General features: G+C 48.3%; 1 protein-coding gene across 1 annotated transcript; it reads left to right on the top strand.

The window, feature by feature from the left end:
• The first annotated feature begins 2,829 nt into the window (after positions 1-2,829).
• LOC142251296 (rho-related GTP-binding protein RhoG-like) lies at positions 2,830-13,776 on the top strand. Its single transcript, XM_075323956.1, has 2 exons — positions 2,830-2,968; positions 12,762-13,776. Exon 2 carries the CDS (start codon positions 12,784-12,786, stop codon positions 13,357-13,359), a length of 576 nt encoding a protein of 191 aa, XP_075180071.1. The 5' UTR covers positions 2,830-2,968; positions 12,762-12,783; the 3' UTR covers positions 13,360-13,776.
• Positions 13,777-15,497: the final 1,721 nt, after the last annotated feature.

The following is a 15,497-nucleotide window of genomic DNA, read 5'->3' as shown; positions in this document are numbered from 1 at the left end:
GCTGCCCTGCCTAAGGGCTATACTACAATAGACCCACTTCCTTACAATGGGCACTTCAGGTTTACAGGCCATCATGCACGTCTCTATCCAGGGACAATGTGGAGCCTCCCAATTTTTGGCTGCCCTGCCTAAGGGCTATACTATAATACACCCACTTCCTTACAATGGGCACTTCAGGTTTACAGGCCCTCATGCACGTCTCTATCCAGGGACAACGTGGAGCCTCCCAATTTTTGGCTGCCCTGCCTAAGGGCTATACTATAATACACCCACTTCCTTACAATGGGCACTTCAGGTTTACAGGCCCTCATGCACGTCTCTATCCAGGGACAACGTGGAGCCTCCCAATTTTTGGCTGCCCTGCCTAAGGGCTATACTACAATAGACCCACTTCCTTACAATGGGCACTTCAGGTTTACAGGCCATCATGCACGTCTCTATCCAGGGACAACGTGGAGCCTCCCAATTTTTGGCTGCCCTGCCTAAGGGCTATACTATAATACACCCACTTCCTGACAATGGACACTTAATGTTTTGAGGCCCTCATGCACGTCTGTATGCAGGGGCATTGGTGAACCTCACAATTTTGGACTGCCCTGGCAAAGGAAAATACTACAAAGACTCACTTCCTCAAAATGGGCACATTAGACTCAAGAGGCCTTCATGTACGTCTCTTCTCAGGGACATCGGAGTGCCACACAATGTTTTCACGTAAAATCTTTCATGTATTAATCTCAAAAAGTAACATACACCAGCTCTATCTCACTATTGGGTATGTGCCCTTAACATTTCCGCCATGAAAAATCATTTTGGGGTCATTTTGGAAGGTTTTCTGGTGAGTCCGTAAAAATGGCGTAAAACGCGGACAAAATTGTTCACAGCTGTGACTTTTCAGTGATAAATGCTTCAAGGGGTCTTCCCCATGCTGTTGCCATGTCATTTGAGCACTCTTCTGAGACTTTTGTGACATTTTTAGGGTTTCTCCATGCTGCCGGGGGGTCATTTCACAAAAATACTCGGGTCTCCCATAGGATAACATTGGGCTCGTTGCTCGGGCCGAGTACACGAGTATCTTGGGAGGCTCGGCCCGAGCTTCGAGCACCCGAGCTTTTTAGTACTCGCTCATCACTAAATATGATGATTTATGGCGCTGCATTAAAATACATATAGGACAATGGGGGATGCATTATAATATATGCAGGACTATGGCTACCTTATACATGAACTATGGCGGTGCGTTATAAAACATGGAGGACTATGTGGTGCAGTATAAAATATGGAGTACTATGGGATGAATTATAATACATGGAGAACTTTGGGGAAATGCATTGTAATACATTGAGAACTATGGGGGTGCATTATAATATATGACGGGTTATGTGGGACCCTTTATACTATATGGAAGGCTATGTGGGGGCCATTATAGTATTTGGAGATCTATATACAAGGCAGGACAAAGATACAAGTATGGAATGGTAATGTTTTGTGCTGAGGGAAAAAGGCTCTTTCCCATGCTCTGCTATACATCTCTCAGCACCCAGCTTTCCCATGCTCTGATATACATCTCTCAGCACCCAGCTTTCCCATGCTCTGATATACATCTCTCAGCACCCAGCTTTCCCATGCTCTGCTGTACATCTCTCAGCACCCAGTTTTCCCATGCTCTGATATGGGAAAGCTGGGTGCTGAGGGAAAGATGTATAGCAGAGCATGGGAAAGCTCTGAGGACAAGATGGATATCAGAACATAGGAAAGCTGGGTGCTGATAGAGGGATTTCAAATCATGGGAAACCTGGGTGCGGAGGGTAAAAGCCAAGTGTCTGTGTCATTATCCTGTACCCCGAGTGTCAGTGTTCATATCCTGTACCCCGAGTGTCAGTGTCATTATCCCATAACCTAAGTGTCAGTGTACATGGAGGGGGGCCCCGGTCCAAATTTTGCACCAGGGCCCATCAAACTCTAGTTACGCCACTGCTCCTGGTCCTGCTGCTAAATATTGTATTTTATGTAAGTGTTACTTGTTTGTATATTATCCTCCAGAATTGTAAAGCGCTGCGGAATATGTTGGCGCTATAGAAATAAAGATTATTATTATTTATTATTATTGCTGCAGCTAGTGTGCCCGGCATGCACACACTGCTGAGGAGTGCAGCAGTGACTGCAGATACAGCGTCCCACTACAAGCATCGGCCCACTACAGGCACCGGCCCATCTGGCATTTGCCAGAATTGCCCTATGGTCAGTCCGGGCCTGGGTGGGGGTGTACTGTGGGGGCATCATACTGTGTGTGGGGGGAAAGAATTGGGGGGCATTATACTGTGTGGGGGCATCACGCAGTGTGTGGGGGGTGTACTGGTGGTATCATATGGTGTATGAGAGATCTGTCAATCACCTGCACCATGCGGAGCCTGACTAGTCTGACCTCTGTGTATTGTCTCCTGGGTATTTTCTCCGGACCTTTGTTGTGGAGCATGCATGGATTGGGTGACATGGTGTGTCCGCTCTCCTGCAGGTCAGTTGTAAGATCTGCATCTTCACATCGGGAAAATGTCACGGTTTATTTGCAGAAAACTAATGAATGAACACTACACAGCAGAACGTCGCGTGTCCTGCCGCCATCCCCCGCACAGCGGCCTCTCCTCCGGCCCCAGTCACCAGCATGAGCTCACAGCGACGACTAGCGGACGCATCAGGGTCGTTCAGTTTTGTGAAGCTTCTCCCAGCGTGCACTGGGCTCATTGTGGAACTACATTACCCTACGTACACTGCGGCGGGTGTGTCACCGTGCAAGGCCCCGGATGTTCGGTTCTAGTTGCCGCCCAGGGCCGGTACAGGAAGTGAAGCGGTGGGAGCGAGACCAGGAAGTCCCCGGGAGACAGTGCGAGGCCCCGGGCTGGGTGCGGCTCTCCTGGAACCAGACTGCCCAGAGAACAGCAGCGCGTGTGGGCTCCGGACAGGCTGCAGCTGGGTGAGTGGGGGGCGCCCGGCTCCGGGCGGAGGGTGTGGGGGGCACCTGGTGCCAGGGTGGGAGGGTCCGAGGGGGCGGGTCCGCTGTGGATAGGTGCTGGCTCTGCTGAGGGGGGAAGACTGTCAAGTAATCCAGGGGGTGAACAGCCAGAAGCCCCCCATCACAGGAGAGCCCGGTGTGCTGAGCTCCAGGAGGGCTGAGACCCCGCAAGTGCAGGTGTAGGGCTATACACACCGTACGCAGGTATAGGGCTATACACAGGTGTGGGGCTATACACGCTGTACGCAGCTGTGGGGCTATACACAGGTGTGGGGCTATACACGCTGTACGCAGGTATAGGGCTATAAACAGGTGTAGGGCTATACACGCTGTACACAGGTGTAGGGCTATACACGCTGTACGCAGGTATAGGGCTATACACAGGTGTGGGGCTATACACGCTGTACGCAGCTGTGGGGCTATACACAGGTGTGGGGCTATACACGCTGTACGCAGCTGTGGGGCTATACACATGTGTGGGGCTATACACGCTGTACGCAGCTGTGGGGCTATACACACTGTACGCAGCTGTGGGGCTATACACGCTGTACGCAGCTGTGGGGCTATACACGCTGTACGCAGCTGTGGGGCTATACACGCTGTACGCAGCTGTGGGGCTGTACGCAGCTGTGGGGCTATACACGCTGTACGCAGCTGTGGGGCTATACACAGGTGTGGGGCTATACACGCTGTACGCAGGTGTGGGGCTATACACAGGTGTGGGGCTATACACGCTGTACGCAGGTGTGGGGCTATACACGCTGTACGCAGCTGTGGGGCTATACACATGTGTGGGGCTATACACGCTGTACGCAGCTGTGGGGCTATACACACTGTACGCAGCTGTGGGGCTATACACAGGTGTGGGGCTATACACGCTGTACGCAGCTGTGGGGCTATACACGCTGTACGCAGCTGTGGGGCTGTACGCAGCTGTGGGGCTATACACGCTGTACGCAGCTGTGGGGCTATACACAGGTGTGGGGCTATACACGCTGTACGCAGGTGTGGGGCTATACACAGGTGTGGGGCTATACACGCTGTACGCAGGTGTGGGGCTATACACACTGTACGCAGGTATAGGGCTATACACAGGTGTGGGGCTATACACGCTGTACGCAGCTGTGGGGCTATACACAGGTGTGGGGCTATACACGCTGTACGCAGCTGTGGGGCTATACACAGGTGTGGGGCTATACACGCTGTACGCAGCTGTGGGGCTATACACAGGTGTGGGGCTATACACGCTGTACGCAGCTGTGGGGCTATACACAGGTGTGGGGCTATACACAGGTGTGGGGCTATACACAGGTGTGGGGCTATACACAGGTGTGGGGCTATACACAGGTGTGGGGCTATACACGCTGTACGCAGGTGTGGGGCTATACACGCTGTACGCAGGTGTGGGGCTATACACACTGTACGCAGGTATAGGGCTATAAACAGGTGTGGGGCTATACACACTGTACGCAGGTATAGGACTATAAACAGGTGTAGGGCTATACACGCTGTACGCAGGTATAGGGCTATACACGCTGTACGCAGGTATAGGGCTATACACAGGTGTGGGGCTATACACGCTGTACGCAGCTGTGGGGCTATACACAGGTGTGGGGCTATACACGCTGTACGCAGGTGTGGGGCTATACACGCTGTACGCAGGTGTGGGGCTATACACGCTGTACGCAGGTGTGGGGCTGTACGCAGGTGTGGGGCTATACACACTGTACGCAGGTATAGGGCTATAAACAGGTGTGGGGCTATACACGCTGTACGCAGGTATAGGGCTATACACAGGTGTGGGGCTATACACTCTGTACGCAGCTGTGGGGCTATACACAGGTGTGGGGCTATACACGCTGTACGCAGCTGTGGGGCTATACACGCTGTACGCAGCTGTGGGGCTATACACGCGGTACGCAGGTGTGGGGCTATACACGCGGTACGCAGGTGTGGGGCTATACACGCGGTACGCAGGTGTGGGGCTATACACGCGGTACGCAGGTGTGGGGCTATACACGCGGTACGCAGGTGTGGGGCTATACACGCGGTACGCAGGTGTGGGGCTATACACGCGGTACGCAGGTGTGGGGCTATACACGCGGTACGCAGGTGTGGGGCTATACACGCGGTACGCAGGTGTGGGGCTATACACGCGGTACGCAGGTGTGGGGCTATACACGCGGTACGCAGGTGTGGGGCTATACACGCGGTACGCAGGTGTGGGGCTATACACGCGGTACGCAGGTGTGGGGCTATACACGCGGTACGCAGGTGTGGGGCTATACACGCGGTACGCAGGTGTGGGGCTATACACGCGGTACGCAGGTGTGGGGCTATACACGCGGTACGCAGGTGTGGGGCTATACACGCGGTACGCAGGTGTGGGGCTATACACGCGGTACGCAGGTGTGGGGCTATACACGCGGTACGCAGGTGTGGGGCTATACACGCGGTACGCAGGTGTGGGGCTATACACGCGGTACGCAGGTGTGGGGCTATACACGCGGTACGCAGGTGTGGGGCTATACACGCGGTACGCAGGTGTGGGGCTATACACGCGGTACGCAGGTGTGGGGCTATACACGCGGTACGCAGGTGTGGGGCTATACACGCGGTACGCAGGTGTGGGGCTATACACGCGGTACGCAGGTGTGGGGCTATACACGCGGTACGCAGGTGTGGGGCTATACACGCGGTACGCAGGTGTGGGGCTATACACGCGGTACGCAGGTGTGGGGCTATACACGCGGTACGCAGGTGTGGGGCTATACACGCGGTACGCAGGTGTGGGGCTATACACGCGGTACGCAGGTGTGGGGCTATACACGCGGTACGCAGGTGTGGGGCTATACACGCGGTACGCAGGTGTGGGGCTATACACGCGGTACGCAGGTGTGGGGCTATACACGCGGTACGCAGGTGTGGGGCTATACACGCGGTACGCAGGTGTGGGGCTATACACTTTAGCCTCTGTCAGTGCATATTTGCGACTGTGTAAAAGTAAGAGGACAGGAAGGGGTTAAACTGGCAAGTATTTAACCTCTATTGGAAATAAAGAATTTTCCCTTTTTTGATATCAGAAAGCACAAATGACCTCCAAACACAACACAATCCATTATACCAAGACCAATAATACCACATATAAGTGAGAAATACCACCACACCATGAGCAGACCACAGATTACCACATAGTGTCTGAGTACAACCACATACAAGGGAGAAGTACCCCCACACTATGACCAGACCACATATTCCCACCACATAGTGATCAGTATTGTAGTATTCAGGTACTAATTGAAACCCCAATACTAATAACACTAATATTACAATCAGTGACATTATACACTGGAGCTCTGTATATAGTGTCTGTGTACAGGTAATACCGTGACTTACCAGTGACGTCTCTAGGTGAAGTCATTCATCTTCATTTTCCTCTTCAGCCAGCATAGACCGCCATCACTTCTTCCAGCCAGGACTTGACTCTGCAGAAAATAACACACAGACATCTGTAGCTGATCACTCAGAGCACATTCCCCTCTTTTTTTTTTTTTTCTCCCCACCCCAAGTTCTACACTGTCAGATGACAAAAATAAGTGACAGTAACTGGAGCACCCCACCTCCCCGCCACCATTGAAAACAGTATCCTTGAAAGTAAAATATTTCATAGCAGTAATAATGTCCCTTAATTGGCCCCTACAGTAATTATGTCCCCCAATTGGCACCAAAAACTCATGTATGTTCCTCTATTTGGCCTCCATACAGTAATTCTGTTTCCATCCTGGTCCCAGAATAATGACCCGGACACTTGGGGCACAGGATAGTGGCGCTGACACTCTGGGTACAGGATGATGATGCCGACATAAAGGATACTGACGCTGACATTTGGGGTACAGGATAATCATCATGACACTTGATGTGCAGGATAGTGGCATTGACACTCGGGGTATGAGAGTACGCTGACACTTTGGGGTATAGGATAATTACACTGACACTCGCTCTTTCTATCAGCACCCAGCTTTCCTATGCTCTGATATCCATTTTGTCCTCAGCACCCAGCTTTCCCATGATATCAGAGCATGGAAAAGATGTATAGCAGAGGATGGGAAAGCTGGGTGCTGAGGGAAAGAGCCTCTCTCGCTCAGCACCCAGCTTTCCCATGCGGTAATCTTTGTCTCTCTTCCTGGTATAGATGTCCTCATCCTGGATCCATCCTGGTATAGGGCCCTCATCTTGGTACTATATGGCTCCATTCTTGTATTATTTGGCCCAATCACACCGCACACAGTAAAAACAAAATAAACGCTTATACTCACCTTCCCTCTGCTTCCCTTTGGGCACGATGTCCTTCCTCCCCATGCCCATAATCCCAGGCATTGGGAGCAGCGGATATGCGGGCAACTGACTTAGAGCATGCAAGCGGCGCAAGACGTCACTGCCATGTTCACTTACACTAACGTCAGCTGCTGCCATATTTGCTGCTCCCCATTCCTGGGATTATTGGGTATGGAGAGCAGTAAATATTCATTCTCTTTAACTCCTTAACTTCAAGGCGATATTTCCATTTTTTATTTTTTTTTTTGCTCCCTCTTTTTCCGAGAGCCATAAGTTTTTTTTGTTTTTTTTTTGTTTTTTTAATTTGTTTTTTTTTTTTTATTTTTTTTTTCCGTCCATCTTGTCATATGAGGGCTTGTTTTTTTGCGGGACGAGTTCTACTTTTAAATGAAACTAAGTTTTACCATATAGTGTACTGGAAATGGCAAATTCCAAGTGCAGAAAAATTACAAATCAAAGTGCAATTGCATGATTGTTTAGTGATATTTTATTCAGTGTCACTATATGGTAATACTTATGTGTGGGTGTGATACCTCAGGTGGGTGCGAGTTCGTTGGCACCAAACTTGTTTAGGTTTAATTTTACCTGAGGGGTTAAAATAAATTCAGACTTTTGTCCAAAAAGAGTGGTGCACTTACGCCATTTTCCGCGACCCATAGCGTTCTCATTTTTCGGGATCTATGGCTCAGTGACGGCTTATTTTTTGCATCTTGAGCTGACGCTTTTAACTGTACCATTTTTACGCAGATGCTACATTTTGATCGCCTGTTATTAAATTTTGCGCAAAATTTGCAAAGACCAAAAAACTTAATTTTGGCAGTGGAATTTTTTGCCACTACACAGTTTGTCGATCAGAATCATTGATTTTATATTTTGATCGGGCGTTTCTGAATGCGGCGATATCAAATGTGTGTATTTTTTCTTTTTGTAACCCTTTAATTATCAATGGGGCAAATGGGGGTGATTTGACCTTTTAGATTTTTTTAACTGTATAAAACTTTAAGATTTATTTTACTAGTCCCTCTAGCGGACTAGAAGGATCAGCAGTCTGATCGCTCATTCATTTCTCCTGATCAGAGCTGCACAGCTGAGGTCACCAAAAATGCTCGTCTTCTGTTACAGCTGCTGGTCTGCCAGCTGTAACAGGAAGTGAGTCATGAGAGCGACAGGAGTCATCACATGACCTTGTGCTACCATGGCAACCATCGGCAGGCCGTGATCATGTCATGGGGCTTCCGATGGCGGCGGGTAAGTGTGCGTTATCCGCTGGGGACATTTAAATTGCACTGTCACATTTTGACAGCGCAATTTAAGGGGTTAACAGGCGCAGGTGGATTGCAAGGCACACATGTCTGCTGTATTAATCAGCAGATGTGCGGGGTTATTCGCTGGTTCACCGTAGCAGCCAGCGGTGATCAGCCCTTCATGGTTTAGAACATACCGGTATATACTCTGTCATGAAGGGATTTATAGCAGGCACACGTGATCGCCCAACAGCTGCAGTAAGCCAGCAACTGGGTGATCACGTGTGCTGCTATTAAAGAGAATGAATATTTACTGCTTACCATGCCCATAATCCCGCCCACCTCGCGGCACTGGCTTCAATGCCAAGAGGTGAGCGGGATTATGAAAGTGGGGAGCAGTGAATATTCATTTTCTTAAACAGTGGGCACACGTGCTCTCTCCAGCGCCGGCTGCTGCCTCCTGTGACCCCACGCCACCGCAGTTTGCAGTTCAGGGGCCCAACAGATCTCTGTGCTGTATTGTATTTCAGTTGGATGTGGTCCCTCGGACACACCATCCAGTTGAATCAGGTGCTGGCATAGGATGGGGGACAATTGGGTAAGGGGCGGGGCATGCCTGAGACAAGGGCTCAACAGGGGTTTCACCGATAGTCCGGCAGGTCGAACAGACCCTGCACGTATATACACTGCACAATTACAGTATGTATAACACTCGCACTATGTAGGTTTCTTACTCGGTTACTCTTCCTGGCAGCTAGGTCTTTACTATGAAGTGTGTGATTGCAGGTTAGTGTTTGGTGGTCAGTTGATAAGAACTTTTATAGAGATCAAATTGAAACTAACCAGAAAGTAAAGACTATTAGTAATTTTGTTTTGGGAACTTGCAATCTGCCTCCCAATATTACAGGTCCTGGCAGTCAGTGATGGAGCACGGGCACCAGTGGGGCTATTTTCTTGGACATTGCATTAAAGGGAACCTGTTGGCTAAGTAGTGCCTGATCTGCGGGCAGCTTGAATCCGAGCCTGACTGCCAGTATAAAGATGGAGTGTTTCAGAGAAAATAACGTTATAAGATCCGTCAGGGAATATAGCTGGAGATGAGACTTCTCCGGTGCCGCTCCCAGCCAGCTCTTTCCTGGGCTGACAGGTGACTGATGGCTCTCTCCCTGGGGGTCTCAGCGTTTCGGAGAACCCTAAATCTTCCTGCACACTGGCTCTGGTTCATGCTGCTCGTGGTTTGTGATGGATGAGCAGACAGGTTCCATCTAATGTGTGAAGGTGATTAAGTATTGAGGTGTAGGTTGTCACAAATCCAAGAATAATGCAATGCTGGAGCCACACAAAGTACAGTATTTTATGTTTTATAAGATGCTCTGTGCCGGGGCACGCTGTCGGGGCGCTGCTCTGTGCCGGGGCACGCTGTCGGGGCGCTGCTCTGTGCCGGGGCACGCTGTCGGGGCGCTGCTCTGTGCCGGGGCACGCTGTCGGGGCGCTGCTCTGTGCCGGGGCACGCTGTCGGGGCGCTGCTCTGTGCCGGGGCACGCTGTCGGGGCGCTGCTCTGTGCCGGGGCACGCTGTCGGGGCGGTGAGACACTGGCCATTCTGAAGATGTTGGCAGTGCAGGCTTCAAAGAAATGGCGGCAGGAGTTGACGCGTGCGCAGATGAAAGCTTAAGCAGAGAGCTGTATCTGTGCACGCGCTGACTCTCGGTGCCATTATTTGAAGCTCTTACAGCCGACATCTTCAGAATGGCCCGTGCCTAGCCACACAGCCTCGCCGCCCGCAGCACAGCATTGCCGTGCCTCCTCCCTCTCCACCACCCCCTGGTAAGCTACATTTGGATTTTAAGACGCACCCCCTCATTTTTCTGCCATATTTTTGGGAGGAAAAGGGCATATTATAATCTGAAAAATACGGTAAGTATATGTTTAAGATTCAGATCTTCCCCCAAATGCAGGTCTAATGCGCCGAGTAGGCTACAAGGAAATGGTGTCACTGTAAATGATGAGACTTGTAGTGCCACATCTGTCAGGACAGAGTTTTACCCCCTAATTGTTATATACCGCTGACCTCCTTCGTAGTGATGTTCCTCTGTGTAATCCCTCCAGAGTGTGGCTGCTGCGGGCAGCTAGAAATTAGGATTCAGCATTGAAACACAAGCTGGCATGTAACTTAATGGCTTCAATAAGAAGAATGTGCTCATTAGCGTTAGGTAATTATTAAAGATCAGCGCTAAGTTTTACTGCACTTTACGTTATTTACACAGATGTTTCACTTTGACCCTCTAATGTTACTTCTGTTGTTTTTTTTTTTTTCCTTTTTCCTAAATAAATCAACTTAGTACAGTTACCCTCACGTCAGTGGCTCTGTCGGGGCTTACGCCTGAAGCCCTAAACAATGGCATTGTGGCGCATGGGCTGATCGGGCCAATGCTGGTAATGATACATATGGAGTCACTGTCAGACCTAATTTTTGTTCGTATTTGAGGTGGACTCTAAGACGCAGTCCACGGTTTGGTGTCCACCTCCATACGGCCTGGAATGATGTCTGACGGAGCACATGGTGACGTCATCTGCATCGTTAGTCATTGGCCCCATCAGTGCTTACACCACAATATCATTTTCCAGGGCTTCAGACACATGAGCCGCAACTGAGCCACTGACATGAGGATAAAACACAGTACTATATCCTTAGTTGTCAATACAGTGGAACCTTAGTTTGAGAACAATGCATTCTGGGAGTGTGCTTGTAAACCAATTTACTCATCTAGCAAAGCAAAATTTCCAATACACACACACACACACACACACACACACACACACACACACACACACACACACACACACACCGTACCTTCAGTTCCCTCGCCGGCCTCATGGTTCTTGTAGTTCGCCAGTACAGGATGTGTATTGGATAACCATCGCGACCGATGCCGGAGCTTCCGCTGCCAGAGCGCTGACGTCAGAGGCAGGAGACGCTTGCCTCTGATTGGTCAGCGCGCTGCCTTTGAGAGCAGCTGACAGCGGAAGTTCCTCCATCGTCGCGATGGTTACCCGATACACATCCTGTACCGGCGAACTACAAGAACCAGGAGGTTGGCGATGGAAAGTAAGGTGAGCATAATATGTGTGTGTCTGTGCGTGTGTCTGTGGAGTGCAAGAGCGGGTCAGAGCGTGGTTAAAGTACGGAACCGGAAGTGTGTGCGGTGAGTATTTGCTCGTATGGCAAAGCATTGCTCGTAAACTGAGTTGCAAATTTACAACAAGCTTTGCTCGTATAGCGAAATACTGGCAAACCGGGTTACTTGTAAACAGAATTCCAATGTATGTGAAATGGGTATCAGGGCTGTGGAGTCGGAGTCGGTATAAAATGCTCCGACTCCTAAAATATATAATAAATTGGGGACACTAGTGCAATGCAGAATGTGCTGAATATTTTACTAAATAATATTTAGTATAATGCTTATATTTAAGTGAAAAATATATTGTAGTATAATGTGAACATTAGACATTTAATTATTTTTATGATGCAATAATCAAGATATTTAGATAGAACATAAAATATATTTATTGGTATACAACTTTAGAACACAAAAAACTAATAAATTGTAATACACTATGTAATATATACACACACAAGATATATATGTAATCTACTGTATATTCCATAGTGTGTTACATATTTACAATTTATTACAATTTTTTGTGTTCTGAAGTTGTATTCCAATAAATATATTTTATGTTCTATCTAAATATCTTGATTATTGTATCATAAAAATGATTAAATGTCTGATGTTCACATACACATGTTCATGTACTACAATAAATTTTTCACCTAACTATAAGCAATATATGTAGGAGTCGGAGTCGGTGCAAGAGAAATTGAGGAGTCTGAGTCGAAGGTTTGGCTTACCGACTCCACAGCCCTGTTGGATATACCCCTCTGTAAGTGATGGCACATGGCCAACATTAGCCATTAGGCTCTGACCTCTTGGAACCCCACAAACCCTGAGAATGGGGGTCCCCGCCCTGCTGCAGCATTGCACAGGAGCATATCCTAGCTATATGCCATCGCTTACTAAGTGCGGATTACCCCCTTTTTACTTGTCGCACATAGGCCTTTATGTACATGCTTTTACTGAACAAGATCTAATAGCATTGCCTTTGTGTTGGCAGGTGCCGTGTGACTTCATGAAGAATGCAGACAATAAAGTGTGTAGTCGTTGGTGATGGAGCCGTCGGAAAAACATGCCTTCTTATCAGTTACACCACTAATGCCTTTCCAGAAGAGTATATCCCCACAGTATTTGACAATTACAGTGCTCAGATGACAGTGGATGGTAGAACGGTTAGCCTTAACCTGTGGGACACGGCCGGTCAAGAGGAATATGACCGCCTGCGCACCCTGTCGTATCCTCAGACCAATGTGTTCATAATATGCTTCTCCATTGGCAGTCCGTCTTCCTATGCCAATGTGAGGCACAAGTGGCACCCGGAAGTTTCCCATCACTGTCCTAATGTGCCAGTCTTACTTGTGGGCACCAAAAGAGATCTTCGAAATGATGCAGAGACTATTAAGAAGTTAAAGGAGCAGAGTCTTGCACCTACCACAACCCAGCAGGGCTCGTCCCTGGCTAAACAGATTGGTGCTGTGAAGTATCTGGAGTGCTCTGCGCTGCACCAGGAGGGGGTCAGGGAGGTGTTTGCAGATGCTGTCCGTGCCGTCCTAAATCCTGTGGTCAAGAAGAATCAGAAGAAGTGTTTCCTGCTATAGGTGTGAATGGCGACCACTGAGATGCTGTTTGTACCATAAATCTGGGGTTTTAGCACAACACCTTGGGCGATTTCCCTTTTCTCCTCAGCTTGCACTAACAGCTCCTGTGAGTTGTGTGGAGTCGATTGATTGCGCTTTATAGCTTTCTCAAGAATGAATGAATACGCCACAGACGAGGCAGCGGTGTGTGCAGAGCAATGCAATATGTCATGATGTACTTGGAACAAGCAATATCTTCGAGCGCTTACACATGCCAGCCTTGCACTTTGGACTGTCATGTCTGATTTCTTTTTTTTTTTTTTCCTCTTACACATTATATTGCCAACACAGATGAAAATTCTGCTTTTTTGAGAAGCAACCTATTTTATTACTACTCTTCTTACTTTGCCACTATTAAAGCTTCACTGTGCAATTTTCTATACTTTATGGACATGTACTTTTTAAAGGCCTTTTCACTTTCACCTGGATGACTGAAAGGCGTTCGGACGTCCAGACGGTTTATTCTTCACTATGTGCTGGATCGATGCTTTACATCCCACTGAATTCTGCTAAACACTGTAACTTTCCTTTTCCAGAAGGAAAGCTTTGTAATATGAGATCCCAAATCTTTCTGTAGCACAGGATACACACCTTTTCTTACCATACAACTCAGGGCTTCATAGTGGTTATGAAACAGATCTCCTTATGGAAACTGGTTAAAGGGAATCTACCAGCAAAAAGAAAAGCGTATTTATGTATATAATACAAGTGATCAGTTTGCTGCTCCCTATAGTTTGGTTAACTGGAGGCTAGCTTATGTTGTACTCAGCAGCTGTAAATGCGTACTTGAGAACGCAAAAGATCTGGAGCGGGTGCACGATTGAGGCACGTGATCTGGAGCGGGTGCACGATTGAGGCACGTGATCTGGAGCGGGTGCACGATTGAGGCACGTGATCTGGAGCGGGTGCACGATTGAGGCACGTGATCTGGAGCGGGTGCACGATTGAGGCACGTGATCTGGAGCGGGTGCACGATTGAGGCACGTGATCTGGAGCGGGTGCACGATTGAGGCACGTGATCTGGAGCGGGTGCACGATTGAGGCACGTGATCTGGAGCGGGTGCACGATTGAGGCACGTGATCTGGAGCGGGTGCACGATTGAGGCACGTGGTCTGGAGCGGGTGCACGATTGAGGCACGTGGTCTGGAGCGGGTGCTGAAGTGCACTGAACTCTCTTATAGCTGGGTAAATACTATCATTTCAGTGTAGTTTCATCTCATCATCTAGAGTGGCATGATATTCCTGTCATTCATGACTGGTACCTGTGATAAATGGTCTGTGTCCTCATGATTGCATCTTCAGGACTTCTAAGGTTTATTCTTCTGATGTATATGACAATATTGGAGCGATGAGGTGCCAATATTCTTAATATACATTTCCTTTATGTACCCTCCCTCCTGGGCTAATCCTGTAAACACAAGGCACTTCTAGAAAAGAATGATTTTATACTTGACTCTTGCAGTTATCCTTTTTTTCACCTGCAAAATTATTGGAAACGCTTCCATTTCTAGCTGGAAGACTAATCCCCTACAGGCAAGGCATGTAGTGTAATGTAGCCATTATTTGTTGATGGTGAGATCACCAGTGGTGCCGATGGTGCTAACCACTTTTTTTTTTTTTTTTTTTTTTTTTTTTTTTTTCCCCGCTCCTTATTGATTTAGTTGTGCTGCATGTGATGTAGCAATAGTTTAGTTTAGTTTATTTGGGACTAATGAAACCCTTAATTCCCTGTGATCTTTTTCTCCAACTTTTGGGCAATACTTTTCATTATTCATGAGAAATCCAGGAGATATCCATTAGTGAGGTGTAGTTTGGGGTGACATTAGTCCATATTAACTGCATACTTAGATTAACCGTTGTTTTTAATTTTTCCATCTTTCCATAAATCAGTAAAACACGTGAAAACGGAAACTGTTATATCTTATTAGAGAAATTCTATTTCATCTTCCTGGATGGATCTTTCAGTCAAAACTTTCAGTTCACAGGTAAAATGTGTTTTCAGTGAATACTTTTCTATTACTGAGAGAGGAGATGACAGTTGGTGCTTGTAAAGTTCTATGGAGAACTGTAACTGCCATTTTAGAAGAACTTGCAGAAA

This window comes from Anomaloglossus baeobatrachus, chromosome 9, assembly GCF_048569485.1.
Source record: "Anomaloglossus baeobatrachus isolate aAnoBae1 chromosome 9, aAnoBae1.hap1, whole genome shotgun sequence".
Lineage (NCBI taxonomy): Eukaryota > Metazoa > Chordata > Amphibia > Anura > Aromobatidae > Anomaloglossus > Anomaloglossus baeobatrachus.
Note: the sequence above shows the minus strand (reverse complement) of the source record. Positions and strands in the feature narration are given on the sequence as shown.